The sequence below is a fragment of the Delphinapterus leucas genome, chromosome X (genome assembly GCF_059928025.1).
Source record: "Delphinapterus leucas isolate spDelLeu-1000000601 "Yukka" chromosome X, BTC_Dleu_Yukka2, whole genome shotgun sequence".
NCBI classification, from domain to species: Eukaryota; Metazoa; Chordata; class Mammalia; order Artiodactyla; family Monodontidae; genus Delphinapterus; species Delphinapterus leucas.
In genome coordinates this window covers 33701412-33723154 of record NC_143150.1, presented here as the reverse complement: position 1 = coordinate 33723154, position 21743 = coordinate 33701412, and the positions used below count along the sequence as shown (strand labels likewise).

The window sequence follows — 21743 nt, the reverse complement described above, 5'->3', positions numbered from 1 at the left end:
TGCTCTAGAGCCCATGAGCCACAATTACTGAGCCTGCATGCCACAACTACTGAAGTTCGTGTGCCTAGAGCCCATGCTCCACAACAAAGAGTAGCCCCCACTCGCTGCAACTAGAGAAAGCCTGTGCACAGCAATGAAGACCCAACACAGCCAAAATAAATAAATTAAATAAATTAATTTTTTTTTTAAAGTGACTCAAGAAGAAATAAAGACTCTGATTAGACTTTATAACAAGTAAAGACATTGCATCAGTAATCAAAAAACCTTCCAACAAGACAAGTCCTGGACCAGATGGCTTCACTGGTCAAATTTTATCAATTATTTAAAGAAGAACTAATACCAATATTTTTCAAACTCCTACAAAATAAAAGATTAGGGAACATTTGTAACTCATTCTATGAGACCAGCATTATCCAGATACCAAAGCCAGAAAATGACATCACAGGAAAAGACAATTATAGACCAATATCACTTATGAATACAGATGCAAAAATCCTCAACAAAATGCTAGCAAACTAAATTCAGCATCATATTATACACCGTGACCAAGTGTGACTTATCCCAAGAATGAAAGGTGGTTCAGCACATAAAAAATCAATTAATGTAATGCATCACATTAATAGAATGAAGGTAAGAAAACCACATGATCATCTCAAATGATGTAGAAAAAGCATTTAACAAAATCTCTCTTTCATCATTAAAAACACAGAACATACTAAGAATAAAAGGAAACTTCCTCAACATGATAAAAGGCATGTATGAAAAACCCACAGCTAACATATCCTATTCAATAATGAAATAATGAAAGATTATTCTTTAAGATAAGGAGAAAGACAAGATATCTGCTTTCACTACTTATATTCAACATTGTACTGGAAATTCTATCTAGAGAAATCAAGTGAAAGAAAATTAAAGGCAGAGGAAAATTGGAAAAGAAAAAATAAAATTACCTCTCTTTGCAGATGATGTGATCTTACATATGGAATATCCTAAAGAACCCACACAAAAAAATATAGATCTAATAAATGAATTCAGCAGAGTTGAAGGTTTCAAGATTAATACATGAAAATTAGGTATAGTTCTAAACAAGAGCAATGAGCAATCCATAAAGGAAATTAAGAAAATTTCATTTATGAGAGCATGCAAAAAAATTTCAACTGATAAGAGCATCAGCCATAGAAAAGAATGAAGTACTGATAGAAGCTACAAAATGGATGAACCTCAAAAAGAAAGAAACCAGACAAAAAAGGTTGCCTATTGTATGATTCCACTTACATAAAATAACCAGATTAGCTAAATTCAAGAGACAAAAGGCAGATAAGAAATCGTCAGGGGCTGGGGGTGGTGGTGAAAATGGAGAGTGACTGCCTAATGGGTAGTGGTTTCCTTTTGCAATGATGAAATGTTTTGGAACCAGAAAAAGGTGATGGTTGCATAATGTTGTGAATGGACTAAATGCCTCTAGATTGTACACTTTAAAGTGATTAATTTTATAATATGTAAATTTTACCTCAATAAAAAATAATGTATGTAACACTGAATGCATTATCATCATCATCGTCATATCATTACTATGGAAAACAATGTTTACCAAATTTTACTTTCTTTTATAAACTTAGATTATGAGAAGAAAAAATACATAGACTAAATTTAAAACTACAGTTGGTATAATTTACATAACATGTTCTTGTCTTCTCTCTGTTCTCTTTCAGATTATGTCTGGCCATTACCTAGATATTTGTGCCCCGTCTGGATTTCTTTAGATGTTTTATTTTCTACAGCGTCCATCATGCACCTCTGCGCTATTTCGCTGGATCGGTATGTAGCAATACGTAATCCTATTGAGCATAGCCGTTTCAATTCACGGACTAAGGCCATCATGAAGATTGCTATTGTTTGGGCAATTTCTTTAGGTAATTAACTTTCTTGGCCAGTAGAATTGCAGCGGCTATGCTCAATACTTTCGGATTATGTACTGTGAACAACGTACAGACGTCGACTGGTAACATTTGCGTTTAATCGGGATTCTTCTATTTAATAATTATTCTTAACCTATTTATCTGATATTTAGGTTAACAATAATGTAAGAAATGTAAAGTATATAAATATGCAAATGTAAAGTTTCCATTTATCCTGCTAAATTATTTTATGTGTCAAAAATGCCAATGAATTCTGCAACACAGACACATAACCTTTGAGATAATTAAAACGATTTGAAGAAAACAAAGATACATGGTAAAATCTAAATTTTTAAAATGCAGCTTTTAAATCTTAGAAGAGCTCAATCTATCCCAGAATATTAATCTTAATATTTTTATTCTAATTCTATATCTTCAGTGGAAAACTTTATAGTGCAAGATGAATCTTCACAAAGTAAACATGTCAAAATTTATGCTGTTAATCAACCTAAAATATACTATTTCCCCTTCACTTTTAAATATCTCCTTGAATTCTGGTTATACAGAAACAAAAACATCTATTGGTTTCTTTAAAGATTTGGGGGAGGTTAAAGGGAGAGAAATGATCATCTTACTGCTTTTATTTAAAATATTCATGCTCAACAATACTAATACTCAAGTCACAAAATTTAACCAATTGGAATATAAGGGATTTTACAATCCATGTTTTCCTTTTTTTTCTCCTCCAGTTGGAACGTACATTTAGTGTCTCATTAAATAATTCCTCTTCAAAGTTATGTTTCTGTAAAAGATTCTGATAAATTTTACAATATCAAGATGTCTTTACTGATATCATCTAAAGATCTTGACTCTGGGTTCATTGATAAAATAAATTTAAGTTTTAAGATTGTTCTATTATAGGTGAATGCACACACACACACACACACACACACACACACACACACCCCTTTGGATAAAAAACAATGAAATTTCTCCAAGAAAAAAAAGTGAATCTATATACACAATTTGACCTACATATTCAAGGACTTACACATTTTACCCTCTCCATCATGAAGACCTTCTCTAGAAAGATGCCAGTTCTTACGGCACTTACAAAGGAAATACACAGCTAAATTAAATCAGAATATTAAAAGCATCACCTTCTAACAACTGCAGACTGGGTAATTTGGACTGACTCTTGTGCTAAATACAACAAAAATATGGGGAAAATACTATAAGCATTGAGAAGCTAATAAGAAAATCTACAAACAATAAATGCTGGAGAGGGTGTGCAGAAAAGGGAACCCTCTTGCACTGTTGGTGGGAATGTAAATTGATACAGCCACTATGGAGAACACTATGGAGGTTCCTTAAAAAAATAAAAATAAAACTACCATATGACCCAGCAATCCCACTACTGGGCATATACCCTAAGGAAACCATAATTCAAAAAGAGTCATGCACAACAATGTTCAATGCAGCTCTATTTACAATAGCCAGGACATGGAAACAACCTAAGTGTCCATCGACAGATGAATGGATAAAGAAGATGTGGCACATATATATAATGGAATACTACTCAGCCATGAAAAGAAATGAAAATGAATTATTTGTAGTGAGGTGGATGGACCTAGAGTCTGTCATATAGAGTGAAGTAAGTCAGAAAGAGAAAAACAAATACCGTATGCTAACACATATATATGGAATGTAAAAAAAAAAAAAGGTTCTGAAGAACTTAGGGGCAGGGCAGGAATAAAGACGCAGACGTAGAGAATGGACTTGAGGACACAGGGAGGGGGAAGGGTAAGTTGGGACAAAGTGAGAGAGTGGCATGGACATATATACACTACCAAATGTAAAATAGATAGCTAGTGGGAAACAGCCACATAGCACAGGGAGATCAGCTCTGTGCCTTGTGACCACCTAGAGGGGTGGGATAGGCAGGGTGGGAGGAAGACACAAGAGGGAGAAGATATGGGGATATATGCATACGTATAGTTGATTCACTTTGTTATAAAGCAGAAACTAACACACCATTGTAAAGGAATTATACTCCAATAAAGATGTTAAAAAAAAAGATAGTGAGACATCCATAAAAAGACAGAAATCCAGGAAAAATGATTATGACTTTTGGGTCACATCTGCTAATGAGGCATTTGCAAACCTGAAGATGTGATGACAGGTTGAGAAGCTCATTCAAGTCTCACGAGCCTGGCAAGGGTCAACGAACTTGGGCTTAGTTTGGGGTCCCAAAGGACTGTACACTAGAAGTAAGGATGAACCAGGGTTAAACCATCCTTGGCATGGAGTTCAGGCCTGGTTCAAGCCACCCATCTAAGCAAAATAATCTTGAGCCTGGAAATTGGATTAAGGTGATTTCATAGTCTTCACCTTTCCAATTTTCTTGGTATAAACAAAAAAATCCTTATCATCCTAGGCATCAAATGACTTCTTTCAATAATTTTCAATTCCTGTAACTGAAATACAATGATAAACAGACACATGAAGAAACAAGACAAATGAACTAGATATAACACAATAAAAGATAATACAAATGAACCCACAGGCACTCAAGATAGTTGAATTACCTGACATAGACTTTAAACAACTATTTGTAGTGTGAACATGGAAATTACAAGCTGAACTTACATATTTCAGCAAGAAACTGCAAGCTGTAAAGGGTGACATTTAAGATATAAGAAACAACGAGAAAACCTGGAGCTCAAACATATGAAAACCTTAGAACTCAAAGACAGATTAGACATGGCTAAAGAGAGCATTACTGGAGGTCAGTCAGAAGAAACTGTGATGAATGAAGCAAGGAAAATCAGAAGGATATAAAAGAGAAAATAAGAAGATAATGGACATACAGTACAAAGTGAGAAGAATTCCATAAGGTGAGAAAAGAATGGCAGAAAAGCAATATTTGAAGAAATAATGGCTTTTAAAATTGATGAAAAACACCGATTCTCTCATTTAAAGAGCTCAACAAGTCTCAAGCAGAATGAATAAAAAACAATCAACATTTAGACCCATCACTGTGACATTGCAGAAAAAGAGAAAACATATATCAACCTTAAAGAAAAAAAGATCAAGTTAGTTCAGTAGAGCAACGATAAGATGGATGAATGCCTTCTCAACAGCAACAGTGAAAACTAGAAGATATTAAAATGATAGTGTCAGTGTGCTGATGAAAAGTGAATACTGGGACTTCCTGGGCAGTCCAGTGGTTAAGACTCACACTTGTACTGCAGAGGGCGCATGTTCGATCCCTGGTCTGGGAACTAGGATCCCGCATGGCACAGGGAGTGGTGAAAAAAAAATTTTTTTTAAGTGAATGCTAAATTAGAATCATATATTCAGCAAAATTATACCTCAAGAATCAAAGTGAAATAAAGACATTATCAAGCAAAAACTAAGAGAATGTGACAAAAGCAGTCTCCTGCTTAACAAAATACTGAAGGGTGTTCTTCAAACAAAGGAAAATGGCCACAAAAGGAAGGTTGGAGATGCAGGAAGCAATTAAGTGCAATGAAAATGGTAAATGTGTAGTTAAATATAAATAAACATTGACTGTATAAAACAATAATGATAATGTCTTACGGCATTCAGTATATTAATGGAACTAAAATGCACTAAACAATAGCATATAAGAACAGAGGGTTGAAAGTAAACTTTTATCATTGTCCAGGAGAAAAATAAAAATGATATTTAGTATTAAGCTTTGATGAATAAAGTATAACTGTCCGTTCAACGGTAATCACTAATAGAAAGGAAACGTTTACCTTCCAAATTTTTAGAAGACTATTAGAGAATAATATAACAAATCCAAAAGGAGGCAATAAAAGATAAAAAATAGTAACACAGATCAGGTGGGAAAATATAGAAACACATACTAAGATGGCAAAATTAAAACCAAATATATCCATAATTATATTAATTGTAAATGGGACTAAATATTCTAAGACTCTCAGATAAGATTTGAAAAAATAATCCAACAATGTGTTTATAAGACACATATATATATCATAAGGAAAGTAAGGGATTAAAAAGGTACTCCACACAAACGCTAACCAACAGAAAGACTGTATAGCTATAGTAGTAATCTATCAGAATAGATTTTTCAGCAAAATCAATTATTTTAAAGAAAGAAGGTTACTTCATGATTATGAAGGAGTTAATTCATTTGGAAGACACAGAATAATGAATGTATGTATATAATATTATGGCCTCAACATTACTAAATTAAACATGGACAGAATTGTAAGGACAAATAGGCAACTCTACAATAACGTTGTAAAATTTTAACACACCCTTTTCAGTGATTGTATGAGGGCAATGAAAAAAGCTGAACTAATGGACAAGTGAAAAATACATATTCCTATCATTTGCATAAGAAATATTTATCATAATTGACCATATATTCGGCCATAAATTAATTCTCAATAAATTTCAAGTGTTGGAATCATAAAGTAATTCAAATTCAAATGAAATAGAAATGTTTACCAAAAGGTAACTAGAAAAATCTACATATATTTGGAAATTAAGAAATTATTTTCCAATAAACTATGACCCAATGGATTTAGAATCCACTGATGACTCTTCTCTGAACCATTTATTATTATGTGATTGTAAACTAATGATTTTTTCTCACTTTATTATTCTTTCTTCCTTTATTAGTTGGCATTGTACTGTAAGGAAGGTTTTCCCTCCCACTTTGTTATTCATTTATTCATATTGGTAAATACTCTTGAATTCTTTTGTAATCAATATAACTTAATTCATTACTGTCCTTAATTATTTTGACGCTCAAATTGTCCCAGATTTGTCCGATAACTCCTTTTGTTATGTCCCATCAGCACATTAAGCACTTTCTTACTTTCTGTCGTTGATTTTGCCAGATTTACCCTTTATTTTCCATGTCCCAGTTCTGAAATCAGTTATTTCATACAAGGAACCCTTGGGTTTTTTTAGTGGTCAGAGGTTTTACAAACAGATATGGTATCTAGGTACACTCATTGCTTTATCTATGCCTTTAATTCCAATCCAGTAACACAGGATTCTTCTGCTACCTTCCCAATTCCTTGTTATTCCTCACCTTTCTCACAATGAGTAACCTGATCCTCAAAAGCATCAATATATTTAATATTTATATTTTCTAAATCCTACAATATGAAAATTCATTTCAGAATTGCTATCCTCATACCACTAAATAAATAAAATGCTATGTTTAAAATTGTATTGCAATTTTTTTTTGGTTTTTGGGTTGTTTTTTGTTTTTTTGCCTTTAGAATGTTTCCCACTGAGGTTATATGTCAAAGCATTCTGTTCAAAATATTACAATTAATACAGATATTTTCTTCTGCGTGGTTCTGTTACCAATTCTTTAAAGTTAGGGATTTTTTTGGTTTCTGTATGCATTCAGTATTGATTTACCCTACCTTGCTGCCTTTATTTTTTAATATGTAAGACCTTAATATTATGTTCCAAAGTATGCAAATAGTATACTCAGAGAAGTGTCACTCTTTCTTCTCTCCCTTGGTTAACCCATTCAATAATTTCTAGACTACACTTCGAAGTTTATTTTTTCAAAAAACTATATATATTCGTTTCTCCTTTCTTAGATAAAAGATAAAATACTACATACATGTTAACACTTTGCTGTTCTTTACTTTGTAATATGTCCTGGGAATTCCTCTCTATCCATTCATAGTAAGATGGTAGATGTAAACCCAAATATCATGTAAATGACCTAAACACTCTGTTTAAAAGCCAAATTCCTTTTTTAAATGCTCATTAGTACTGCATTTTATAGATATATTGTAATTTATTTAACCAGTCTCCTGTGTAGTATGAGCATTTGTTTCTAATATTTTGTAATTACCAATAATTCCACCAGAAATAATCATTCTCTCAGTGTGTGTGTGTTTCATATTTTTGAAAGTTTAATTTCACCAAAAATTCCTCTTTCAGTCTTTCATAATGAAGTAAGATATTAGCTGTAGGGCTTCCCTGGTGGCGCAGTGGTTGAGAGTCTGCCTGCTGATGCAAGGGACATGGGTTCGTGCCCCGGTCCGGGAAGATCCCACATGCTGCGGAAGATGTTAGCTGTAGGTGTTTTACAGATGTCCTCTATGAGGTTGAGGAAGTTCCCTTCTATTTTTTGTATGGTCACTATTTTATCATAAAAACACATTGCATTTTGTCCTTTATTCTATTAATATCACGTTACATTGATCGATTTTCACATGCTGATACAACCTTGCATTCTTTGGATAAATTCCCCTGGGTCTTGATGTATACTCATTTTTATATGTTGCTGGATTTGGTTGGCTAGTATGTTGTTGAGGATTTTTGTACTTATATTAAGAAAAAGTACTGGTCTGTGGTTTTTCTTTTTATATGACACCTTTGTCTTTTTTTTTGGGTATCAGGAGTAATACTAGCCCCATAAAATGGGATGGGAAATATTCTTTTTCTATTTTTTGGAAGAGTTTTTGAATGATTGGTGTTAATCCTTTAGATATTTGATAGAATTCACCAGTGAAGCCATTTGGGCCTGAGCAGTACTTAGTGGAGTTTTTTTAATGTCAAATGGAATCTCTTTACTGTAACAGGTCTATTCATATTTTCTTTTTCTTTGTGAATTAGTCTTCATAGCTTGTGTATTTTTTTTAATTCATGTATTTCCATATAAATTGTAAAGTTTTTGTTCTAATTCTGTGAAAAATGCCTTGGTAATTTGATAGGTATTGCATTGAATCTGTAGATTGCTTTGGGTAGTATAGTCATTTTGACAATTTTGATTCTTCCAATCCAAGAACATGGTATATCTCTGCATCGACCCCAAATAGCCAAAGCAATCTTGAGAAAGAAAAATGGAACTGGAGGAATCAGGCTCCCTGACTTCAGACTATACTACAAAGCTACAGTAATCAAAACAGCATGGTATTGGCAGAAAAACAGACATACAGATCAATGGAACAGAATAGAGAGTCCAGAAATAAACCCACACACCTATGGTCAACTAATCTATGACAAAGGAGGTAAGAATATACAATGTAGAAAAGACAGTCTCTTCAGTAAGTGGCGCTGGGAAAACTAGAGAGCTACATGTAAAAGAATGAAATTAGAACATTCCCTAACACCATACACAAAAATAAACTCAAAATGGATTAAAAGCCTAACTGTAAGGCCAGATACTATAAAACTCTTAGCATAGGCAGAACACTCTCTGACATAAATTGCAGCAATATATTTTTTGATCCATCTCCTAAAGAAAATAAAATCAAAAGTAAATAAATGGGACCTAATTGAACTTAAAAGCTTTTGCACAGAAAAGGAAACCATAAACAAAACAAAAAGACAACCCATAGAATGGGAGAGGATATTGGCAAATGAAGCGACTGACAAGGGATTAATCTCCAAAATATACAAATAGCTCATGCAGCTCAATATTAAAAAAACAAACAACACAGTCCAAAAATGGGTGGAAGATCTAAATAGACATTTCTCCAATAAAGACATACAGGTGGCCAAAAAGTACATGAAAAGATGCTCAACATCACTAATTATTAGAGAAATGCAAATCAAAACTACAATGAGGTATCATGTTACACCAGTCAGACTGGCCATCATAAAAAAATCTAAAAACAATAAATGCTGGAGAGGGTGTTGAGAAAAGGGAACCTTCCTACACTGTTGGTGGGAATGTAAATTGGTACAACCATTATGGAGAACAGTATAGAGGTTCCTTAAAATACAAAAAATAGAGCTACCATATGATCCAGCAATCCCACTCTTGGGCATATATCTGGAGAAAACAATAATTCAAAAGGATACATCCACCCCAGTGTTCATCACAGCACTATTTACAATAGCCAAGACATGGAAGCAACATAAATGTCCATTGGCAGAGGAGTGGATAAAGAAGATGTGGTACATATATACAATGGAAAATTATTCAGCCATAAAAAGGAATGAAATAATTCCATTTGCAGCAACATGGCTGGACCTAGAGATTATCTTACTGAGTGAAGTAAGTCAGACAGAGAAAGACAAATATCATATGATATCACTTATATGTGGATTCTAAAAAAAAATTGTACAAATTTTGAATGAAAGAATGAGAATAAGGCAAGTTCAAATTCCACAAAACACTGTTCTTACGGAAGTAGAGCTTTCTTCTTGAATAAATACTCCCCGAATTACTGAAAGACTTTGGCATATTTCTGGAGTTCTGACAGGTTGATTTTGACAATATTTTCCAGTGTTCTCATTGTTTTTATAGATAAGAGCATTTTTATGTCTTTATCACCATTTCCACTAATGTCACCTTCAGTTGTATCATCATTCTTTACTTTAACCTCCTTTTGTCTTTATAATTAAGCTAGGTTTCTTATAGATAAAATATAGTTGTCTTGTTTATTTATCTAATCTTGCAATCTCCACTGCTCATATTTATATCTTTTATATATAATGTGATTATTGGTATAGTTGGGTTTAAAACTAATCTTTTGCTGTTTATTATTTGTCCCTTTTTTATTGTTGTTATTTTCTTTTTTTTTTTTTCTTATTCTTTTCTCAATACTCAATCACCTCAGGGTCTCTTTTATTAACTCTTTCATCTTCTGATCAGCAGTTACTGCTTCAATGTCCTTTGCATATCTAGTACTTTTAATTGTATGCCCAGCATTGTGGGTATTATATTATAAAAGCCCTTGATTTTGTCATCTTTCTCTTGTGTTAAATTTTATTCTAACTGAAAGTTAAATTATCAGCATACCACCTGGATACTGTATTAGATTCCTAGCGCATAGCCTTACTTCAGTCTCAACTAAAGGCCCTGAGTATTTTCCAAAGATGGTCCACTATGCGTATACGATCTCTAAAATCTCAGCTTTGCTTTCCAGACTTCCAGTGTCTGTTATATGCTAGGACCCCAAGAGGCTTACCTAGGTCATTTGCATCTCAGGAGTTGGCCAAAATCATGAGAAGAAATTTTATGCAAGTTTCAGAGAATCCCCTGTGTGTCTGTCCATTCTCTCCTGGCATAACACCCAAATTTAAGTCTCCATTCAGCTCTGAAATGTTATTTATGTCTCAACTTCCCAGCAAAAGTGCTACACTTTGACTGGGCTCTATTTCCTTAAAACATAGTTTCAAAATTGCTCATCAGGAGGAAGCTTGTGTAAACGGGAGCTCAAACATGGGCTTCCTGTCTCTTAAAGATTGTAGCTTTGCACTTTAGCTTATCCAGTAAATAGAAACAGTTGTATAATGTATTTGGTGCAGCCTTGTTTCTTGTTGCCAAGGTATAATTTACATACAATAAAATGTACAGATTTTTATGCATAGTGATTGATGAGTAAGAAAAAATGATAATTTCTATGTAACCATCAGAAATAAAACAAGATTTAAAGTAATTCTACTGCTCGATAATTGTCCCCATTCACTTTCCAGGCAATACACCTGTAATGGGACAACCATTGTTCTTTATTACTAATATTTAGTTTTAACTTTCCCAGATATTCAAATAAATGAAAATAAACATTGCATTCTTTTATGTGTCTATCATCTTTTTTCAATATAGTGATTTTGAGATACATCCATTTTGTTGCGCTTATCATTAACTTGCTTTTTTATTGCTAAGTAACTATCATTGCATGAATATACTACCAGTTGTTTATTCAATTATCTCCAGATGGATATTTACATTATTTTCAGTTTGGGACTATTAGGAATAAAATTGGTATGAGAATTATTTTTCAAAGTCTATTTTAGGTTCTCTGTTTTTATTTCTCTTGGGTAAATACTTAGGAATGGAATTGCTGGGTCAAAACAAAGTTGTACGTTTATCTTTATTTAGAAGAAACAAACAAACAAACTACCAAACCAGTTTTCAAAGTGGCAGTACTATTCTGTATTCCTACCAGCAACATATGTGAGTTCTAGTTGATCCATGATTTCATTGCCACTTGGTAATGCCAGTTGTTATTATTTTTTTAGCTAATTGTAGACTTACGGAAAAGCTGCAGAATAGCACAGAGAGTCCCCTTACATCCCTCATCCTACTTCACTGAATATTAACATTTTGTATACCCATAGTACAATGATCAAAAACAGGAAATCATCATGTCGTACAGTATTATTAACTAAAGTACAGATTTTGTTCAAATTTCACAACATTTTCTGCTAGTGTCCATTATTTGTTTTCATACCTTATTCAGGATTCCACATTGTATTTAGTTGCATTGAGCAGGTTCAGCTGCATCCAACAAATTCTGATAAATTCTCTTTTCATTTTTATTTGGTTCCAAATATTTTCTAATTTTCCTTGTTATGGCTTCTTAGATACACCCATCATATAAAAGTGGACATTTAATTTCCAAATATATGGGGGAGGGTAAGTATTTTTTGATATTAATTTCTCATTTTGATATTAATTTCTCATTTAAGTGCTTTCTTCTCTGCAATCACCCTCTGTGTTTTTTTCAGTCTTTTAACTTTATTGACGCTTTCAATAGCTAAGTCAAAGATCTCTCTTGGTAAATGTCACATTGCACTTGAAAATATGTGGGTTATTTCCAAGTACCTTTGATAGTGATTTCTAACAAAATTCCACAGTAATAAGAGAACAGACCCTGTATGATTTCAATACCTTTAGACCGTGAAATTTTTGCACCTTGTTTTATGTCCCTGGATATGTTCCAGTGTGTCCTGGTTTATAGTCTATAGGCACTTGAATAGAATTTGTATCTTGCTGTTGTGTGAAAGTTGTATAAATCTTAATTATGTTGAATTGGCTCATAGTGCTTTTCAGGTCTACTATATCCTTCTACTTTTCTATTCATCCTATTAATTTTTGAGAGTTTGATATTGAAACTCCAACTAAAAGTCTTAATTTATCTACTTCTCCTTTCAATTCTGTTGATTTTGCTTCATGTATTTTGGAACTGTGTTATTAGGTGCATATATTTTTTTAAATTATTATATCATCCTGCTATATTAACCCATTTTTAGTTATGCAATCTCCCTCTTTGCCTCTAATGCTAATCATATTATTAAGTATATGTTATCTGAAATTAATATGTACTATAGTGTCTTATGCATATCATTTCATGTAGTATATATTTCAATTCTTTACTTTCAACTTATATGTATGTTCATAATCAAAATATATCTCATGTTAGCAGCAAAAAATTTAATCTCTCTTTTCTTTTTAAAACTTTTTATTCAATCTGATTACCTTTAACTTTTGATTAGAGGGTTTAGTCAATTTACATTTAATGTGATTATTGATATTGCTTTTGACATTTGTTTTCTATTCATCTTTTATCTTTATTGTTGCTCCATTCCACCTTTCTGTTTACATTTTTCTTATCATGGTATAGTTAACATACCTAAAATTTACCATTTTAAGTGTACAACTCAATAGTTTTTAGTGTATTCACAAGGTTGTACAACCATCACCATTATTTAATTATAGAGCATCTTCATGACACCAAAAAAAAAGTATTTAAAAGAGTCATTCCCCAATCCCTCTCACCCCAGACCTTAGAAATCACTAATTTACTTTTTATTTCTATGGATTGGCCTACTCTGGACATTTTCTATAAATAGAGTCATACAATATGTGACCTTCTCTATCTGCCTTCTTTCAAATATCATGTTTTTCAATTCTTCCTTGTTGTAGCATACATTAGTACTTCATTTACCTTTTTCCTTTCTTTATTAGATTTTAGCAGTTGATTGAGAAATAATTCAGATATAATTCACCTAAAGTATATAATTCAATGTTTTTTAATATTTCATAGATGTGTGCAACCATCACCTCTATTAGTTTTAAAACACTTTTGTCACCACAAAAAAAAATAAAAACCTTGTAAGTATCACCACCCCTACCTACCCATCCCCCATGCCTAGGCAAGAACTAATCAATTACCTGTCTCTATAGGTGTGCCTACTCTGGCAATAGATGGGATATCATGTAGTTATGATCATATAATATGTGGTCTTATGTGACTGGCTTTTTCACTCAGTAATCTTTTAAGTGTGAATAACATTCTGTTGTATGTATATACCACCACTTATTTTTTCACTCTTCCACTGATGGGCATTTGGGTTATTTCCAGTCTTTTTTAATCATGAATAATGCTGCTGTGAACATTCATGGAGCAATTTTTCTTTGAACACCTGTTTTTAATTCTCTTGCGTATATAACTAAGGAATTCCTTGATCACATTGTAACTGCCAAATTATTTCCAAAGCTGATGTACCATTTTAAATTCCCATCACCCTTATAGGAGGACTCCAATTTCTTCACATTGTTACCTACATGTTTTGCTGTTTATATATATGATTATACCTGTCCTAGTATGTATAAAGTGGTATCTCATTGTGATTTTGATTTGCACTTCCTTAATAGCTAATGATGACGAGCATATTTTCATGTACATATTGGTCATTTGTATATCTTCTTTGGAAAGATACATATTCATATCATTTGCCCAATTTTAATTGAGTTGTCTATCTGTTACTATTGAATTGCAAGCATTTTCATATATTCTGGATGAAAGACACACAGAAGACATATGACTTCTTAGTATTTTCTACCACTGTGTGAGTTGTCCTTTCACTTTCTTGATGGCATCATTTGCAGTACAAAAGTTTTTAATTTTGATGAAGTTCAATTTATCTATTTTTCTCTTGTTGCTTGTGCTCTTAGTGTCACGTTTAGTAAAACATTCTTAACACTAGAATTATAAGGGTGTATCCCTATGTTTTCTTCTAAAAGTTGTATAATTTTTACCTCTTACATTTAGGTCTTTGATTCATTTTGAGTTAATTTTTGTAAATGGTGAAAGGATCCAACTTCCTCCTTCTGTATGTTGACATCCAGTTATCCCAGCACCATTTAAAAAGACTATTCTTTCCCCCTCGAATGGTTGTCTTAGTTTTTACAGGCTATTGTAACAAAATACCATAAACTAAGTGGCTTATAAACGAAAAAATATTTATTTCTCACAGTTCTGGAGGCTGGGAAGTCCAAGATCATGGCACTGACAGATTGGGTGTCTGGTGAAGTCCCACTTCCTAGATGGCCATCTTTTCACTATGACCTCACATCTCAGAAAGGCAAGGGAGCTTTATCTAGCCTCTTTTATAGGGCACTAATATCATTCATGAGCACTCTGCTTTCGTGACTTAATCATTTCCCAAAAGCCCCACCTCCTAATAGCACCTTGGGGGTTAGGATGTCAACATATGAAGTTTGAGAGGGACACAATCATTCAGACCATAGCAATGGTCCTGGCACCTTTGTTGAAAATTAGCTGATTGTGGATACATAGGTCTACTTGAGCACTCTCAATTCTATTCCAGTGATCTGTATGTCTATTTTTACGTCTGTACCTCATGGTCTTGATTATCATTATTTTGTAGTAAGTTTTAAAATCAGAAAGTGTGAGTCCTCATACTATGTTCTATTTCAAAATTATTTTGACTATTCTGGGTCCTTTGCAATTCCATGTGAATTTTAGAATTGGCTTGTCAATTTCTACATACAAAGAAGTCAGCTGGGATGCTGAAAGGAATTGCGTTGACTCTTTTGATCACTTTGGAGAGTACTGCCATCTCAACAATTTTAAATCTTCTAATCCATAGACATATGCTTTTTTCCATTCATTTAAATTATTTACTTTCATTCAACAGTTTTGTACTCTTCAATTTAAAAGTTTTAGATTTCTTTTGTTAAATTTATTCCTAAGTACTTTATTCTTTTCAGTGCTATTAAAATTGCATTGGGTTTTTTCTTTGAATTTTATTTTATTTTTTTTATACAACAGGTTCTTATTAGTTATCTATTTTATACATATTAGTGTATATATGTCAAGCCCAGTCTCTCAGTTCATCCCACCAACTGCCCCCTGCCCGCTTTCTCCCCTTGGTTGCATTGTTTACTTAATTTAATTTATTGGATTGTTCATTGCTAGTGTATAGAAATATAATTGAATACCAAAATAATAGCACACTGAATGTGGCAACATTTTAAAAAATTACATACCATGATCAAGCGGAATTTATCCCAGATATGAAAGAATGATTTAACCTCAATAGAATAAAAACAAAAAACACATGATCATCTCAATATATGCATAAATAGCATTTGAAAAAAAAATGTCCATTTTTTAAAATTGAAATATTATGGATGTATAAAATTGTTTAAGATGCACAGGATGTTGGTTTGATACATTTATATATTGCAGTATGATTGCCACTATAGTGTTAGCTAACACCTCTATCACATCATATAACAGTCATTACTTTTTTCGTTTTAAGAACAATTAAGATCTAGTCTCTTAGCTACTTTGAAGTTTATAATAGAGTATTGTTGACTATAATCACAATGCTGTATGTTAGCTCTCCAGGACATATGTAGCTACTAGCTCCAAGTCTGTACCTTTAAAAAACATATCCCCAATTCCCTCACCCACCAGCCTTTGGTAACCACCATTCTGCTCTCTGTTTTTACAGGTTTGGCTTTTTTAGATCCCACATATAAGTGACATGATATAATATTTGTCTTTCTCTGTCTTACTTACCTCATTTAGCTTAAAGCCTTCAAGGTCCATCCATGTTGTTGCAAATGGCAGGATTTCCTTCTTTCTCATGGCTTAATAATACTCCATTATATCATATATATCATCCATTGATGGACACACAAGTTGTTCTCATTTTTCGGCTATTGTGAATAATACAAAAATAAACACTGTAGTGAATATATCTCTTTAAAATCCTGTTTTCATTTCCTTTGGATATATATACCCAGAAGGGGAATTGCTGGATCACATGACAGTTCTATTTTGAATTATTTGAACAACTTCCATATTGTTTTCCATAGTGGCTGCAACAATTTAAATTTCCTCCAACAATGTGCAAGAGTTCTCTTTTCACCACATCCTCTCCAACACTTATTATCTATTGTCTTCTTGATGATAGCCATTCTAACAAGTGTGAGGTGATATCTTATTTTGTGTTTTTTTAATATATATTTATTTATTAGGTTGCACCTGGTCTCAGTTGTGGCAGGTGGACGCCTTAGTTGTGGCTCACCAGTTCCCTGGTTGTGGCATGAGAACTCTTAGTTGCAGCATGCATGTGGGATCTAGTTCCCTGACCAGGGATTGAACCCGGGAACCCTGCATTGGGAGCACGGAGTGTTATCCACTGCACCACCAGGGAAGTCCCTCTTATTGTGGTTTTGATTTACATTTTCCTGATGATTAGTAATGCTGAACATCTTTTTATGTACCTAATGGCTATTTATATGCCTTTTTCTGAAAAAAAAAGTCTACTTGGTTCCTGTGCCCATTTTTTATTGCGTTGTTTGTTTTTATAAAATTCAGTTGTATGAGTTCTTTATATATTTTGAATATTAACCCCTTATCTGATATATTGTTTGCAAATATTCTCTCCCATTTCACAGGTTGCCTTTTCATTTTATGATTTATTTTTTGCTGTGCAGAATCTTTTTTTAGTTTGATGTAATCCTAGTTGTTGATTTTAGCTTTTGTTGTTTGTGTTTTTGGTATCATATCAAAAAAATTATTGCCTAGTCCAATGTCAAGGAGCTTCTTCCTCCTTTTCTTCTAGGAGTTTTATGGTATCAAGTCTTATGTTTAAGTCTTTAATTCACTTCTAGTTAACTTTTTGATTGATGTAAGATAGGGGTGCAATTTTATTTTTCTGCATGTGGTTATGCAATTTTTCCAACACTATTTGTTGAAGAGACTATCCTTTCCCCATTGAGTGTTCTTAGCTCCACATCAAATATTAGTTGACCATATATGTAGGAGTTAATTTGGGGGCTTTCTATCCTGTTCCATTGGTCTATGTATCTATTTTTATGCCAGTACCATACCATTTAAATTACTTTGCAGTATATCTTGAAGTGTGATGTCTCCAGTTCTGTTCTTCTTTCTCATGATTCTTTGGCTATTTAGGGCCTTTTGTGGATCCATACAAATTTTAGGATTGCTTTTTCTATTTATGTGAGAAATGCCAATGGAATCTTACAGGGATTACATTGAACTATAAATGGGTTTGGCAGTATGGACATTTTAGCAATATTAATTCTTCCAATCCATGAACATGGGGTAACTTTCCATTTGTTTGTGTCCTTTTAAATTTCTTTCATCAAGGTCTTATAGTTTATATTGAACAGATCTTTCACTTACTTGATTAAATTTATTCCTAAGTATTTTATTGTTTTTGAAGCTATTGTGAATGGGATAGTTTTCTTTATTTCTTTTTCAGATGTTTTGTTGTTTTTGTATAGAAATGCAACTGATTTCTTTTTTTTCCCCTCTTTTTTGGATTTCCTTCCCATTTAGGTCACCACAGAGCACTGAGTAGAGTTCCCTGTGCTATACAGGAGGTTCTCATTAGTTATCTAGTTTATACATAGTAGTGTATATGTGTCAATCCTAATCCCCCAGTTCATCCCACCCTCCCCTTCTAAATCCAATATCTGTGACCAATAAATATAGTTTACTTATATTGACTTCTCTTTTCACTGATTGTGGTTCCCACCTTTCTGTTCCTTTGGATAGCTAATAACTTTTGATTTAAAACTGGACATTTTTATACTTTGTGATATTCTGGAGTTTGTTTTCTCTTGTGAAGATTATTGTTTTTGCCTTATAGTAGGCAGTTACCCTTCTGTACTCAAACTATAAAACTTGTGTCCCTCACATTATGCAGCATCTAATGCCTCTGCTCAGTTTTCTTGGCTTCCAGCTTCTACTTTTTTAGTGTATTCCTCCTATATTTCTTCTGTGCCTGCATAGTTTAAAGATCAGTCAATAATTGAGGTAGAGTTTATATACAGATTTACAGGTGTTATTGAGGAATTCTGCATCTATGTATATAAATGATATTGTTCTATAAAAGTCCTATCAGATAAAGTCATCAGGTTTTCATATCAGGGTTATGCTGGCCTCATAACATTAGTGAATACATAACATTAGTATTTCTTACTTTTCCATTTGTGTAAATTTGATGTTTCTCTCTTAAACGTTTGAAAGAATTAATCAATGAAGCCATTTGGATTTGGAGAAGTTTTTAAATATTAGTTCAATTACTTTAATAGATGAAGAGAATTTTCAATTTTCTATTTCTTTCCATTTTGACTCACTTTAGTTCATAGCCAGTGAATAAGGCAAATATAAATAATAGAGATAACAAAGATTGGGAGAATGGTGGTGCAGTGGTTAAAAATCCGCCTGCCAATGCAGGGGACATAGGTCTGAGTCTGGTCCGGGAAGATCCCACATGCTGCAGAGTAACAAAGACCATGCACCACAACTAGTGAGCCTGTGCTCTAGGGCCCGTGAGCCACAACTACCGAGCCCATGTGCCACAACTGCTGAAGCCTGCACTCCTAGAGCCTGTGCTCCACAACAAGAGAAGCCACTGCAGTGAGAAGCCCACACACCGCAACGAAGAGTAGCCCCCACTCACCACAACTAGAGAAAGCCCACGTGCAGCAACAAAGACCCAACGCAGCCAAAAATAAATAAAATATTCCCAGGTGATGCCAATGCCACCGGCCACAGACCATACATTAAAGAGCAAGGGGTAACATAGTCATTTAGGTTAATAAATAAATAAATTTATAAAAAAAAGAAAAAGATTGGGGGAAAAGTTAAAACTTTTTAACTTGAAGATAACAATTGTCTATGTGGAAACTCTTAAGGAATCTATTATACTAAAAAGAAAACTACTAATATAAATAAATAAATTTAGCAAGATATGACTGTATGTGTCTTCATATTTAAAGTTCATCTCTTTTAGACAGTGATAGTCTTGCTTTTTTATCCTACTATACAAAGTGCTGTCTTCTAACTGGAGTATTTGGTCCAATTACATTTTATATAATTATTGATATGACTGGATTTAAGTCTGACATCTTGTTATTTGCTTTCTATTTGTTTCATTTGATTTTTGTTCCTCTGTTCTTCTTTTCTTGCTTTCTCTTCTGTTTACCAAATATTATTAACATTACATTTCAGTTCCTATATTGTTTTTTTAACCACACATCTTTTAAATTATATTTAGTTGATCTAGGTTAATCTAGGAATTACCACATGCTTTCTTAGCTCATAACCATCCTTAAATTCAATAATATACCACTTCAGACTTCAGAAATGTAAGAAATTTAAAATAGTATGATTTCATTTACCAAGCCTTTTCTTTTTGTTCTTGTTTTCATGTATGCTACTTCTACATATATTACTGACATAACCTTAAATTTAAATTATTTTTGCTTCAAAACCTCATTTATACATTCTAAGAAATTAGGATAAAACAAAAGTTAGTCTTTCACATTTACTTATGTATTTACCATTTCACATGCTCCTCTTTCCTTTTGTAGATCTGAACTTCCACCTGGTATCATTTCCATCAACCTCTAAAGACCTTCCTTTAGCATTTCTTTTAATGAAGATCTATTAGCAACAAATTCTTCCAGCTTTAGTTTAGCTGAAAAACGCCTTAATTTTACCCTTATTTTTGAAGGATCTGTTCACTGAACATAAAATTCTGGTTTGACGGCTGTGAGTTTGTATCATTTATATTTATTCTCTTAAAAGAAAGTTTTATTATCTTCCATTCTCTATGGAATCTGATGTGAAAGTCCTTGGATATTTCTATATTAATCTTCTCTATGAAATGTGTCATTTTTCTCTGGCTACCTTTTAGATTTCTTATTTATATTGGTTATAAGTACTTTGATTATAATATTCTTATGTTTTGTTTCCTTTGGGTTTATTCTACTAGAGATTTGTTGAGCTTCATAGATCTATAGGTTAATGCTTTTCACCAAGTTTGAGAAGTTTTTACCACTATTTCTTCAAATGTTTGCCTGCCCCATTATTTATCCTCTTCTTAGACTCCAGTTTACATGCCAGAGTGCTTTATATTGTCCCACAGGTCACTGAAACTCTATTTTTAAATTTTTTTTTCTTTTTGTTCTTCTGATTAATTTGTATAAATATCTTCAAGTTCATGGTTCCTTTCTTCTGCCATCTCCACTTGTCTGTTAAACTTATGCAGTTTATTTTTCATTCAAATATTTAACCTTGTAATTCCAAAACTTCCATCCTGTTCATTTTACAATTTACAGTTCTCTGCTGAGAGTTAGCATCCCTTAACCCATTAGGACCACATTTGCCTTTAAGTCCTTGAACATCTTAATAACAGTTGCTATAAATTCCTTATCTGATCATTCCAATATTAAGTAGTACAGGGAATCTTTTTTCATTGGCTGCTTTTTTGTGTAATTAATATCTTAATTTCTTATTTCTTAGCCTATCTATATTTTTGTAATTTTATGCAGGGCACTGTAAATGATACATTGAAAAGAGTCTGGAATGTGTTGTTTCTTTTAAAGAGTGTTCAATTTGGGGGTGGCATGCTATTTTCTTTTCTTTATTATGGGTCACATTTTTCTGTTTCTTTGTATATTTAGTAATTTTATACACATACTCTTATGGAGGCCTTGTTTTTGCTTTGTTATGGTGGGTTCCAGGTTTGCTTTTATTCCTAGGTCAAATCCTTTATTCTCAAGAAATTGGCTTTTTTCCTAAGGCATGCTCCTTCTGAGTATAGATGAAAAGGCCAGGGTGTTTACTAAGCTTTCCTGACTTGGTGTGATGCAAACTCCCAACTCTGTTTCCTTTTCAGTAGAAAACTGTTGAGAACTCTATTAAATATTTTCAACCTCTCAAATGTTGCTTGCTCCATGAGTTCCTTGGAGAGTCACAAATAAAGGACTCAGGTGTC

The 21743-nt window shown here is 33.0% G+C and overlaps 1 protein-coding gene across 1 annotated transcript in view; it reads left to right on the top strand.

Moving 5' to 3' along the window:
- Positions 1-21743, top strand: part of HTR2C (5-hydroxytryptamine receptor 2C) — a 115753-nt gene that overhangs the window by 76045 nt on the left and 17965 nt on the right. Inside the window, 1 exon segment of the mRNA XM_089904162.1 lies at positions 1713-1818. Within this exon segment, the coding sequence (XP_089760288.1) occupies positions 1713-1818 (106 nt within the window).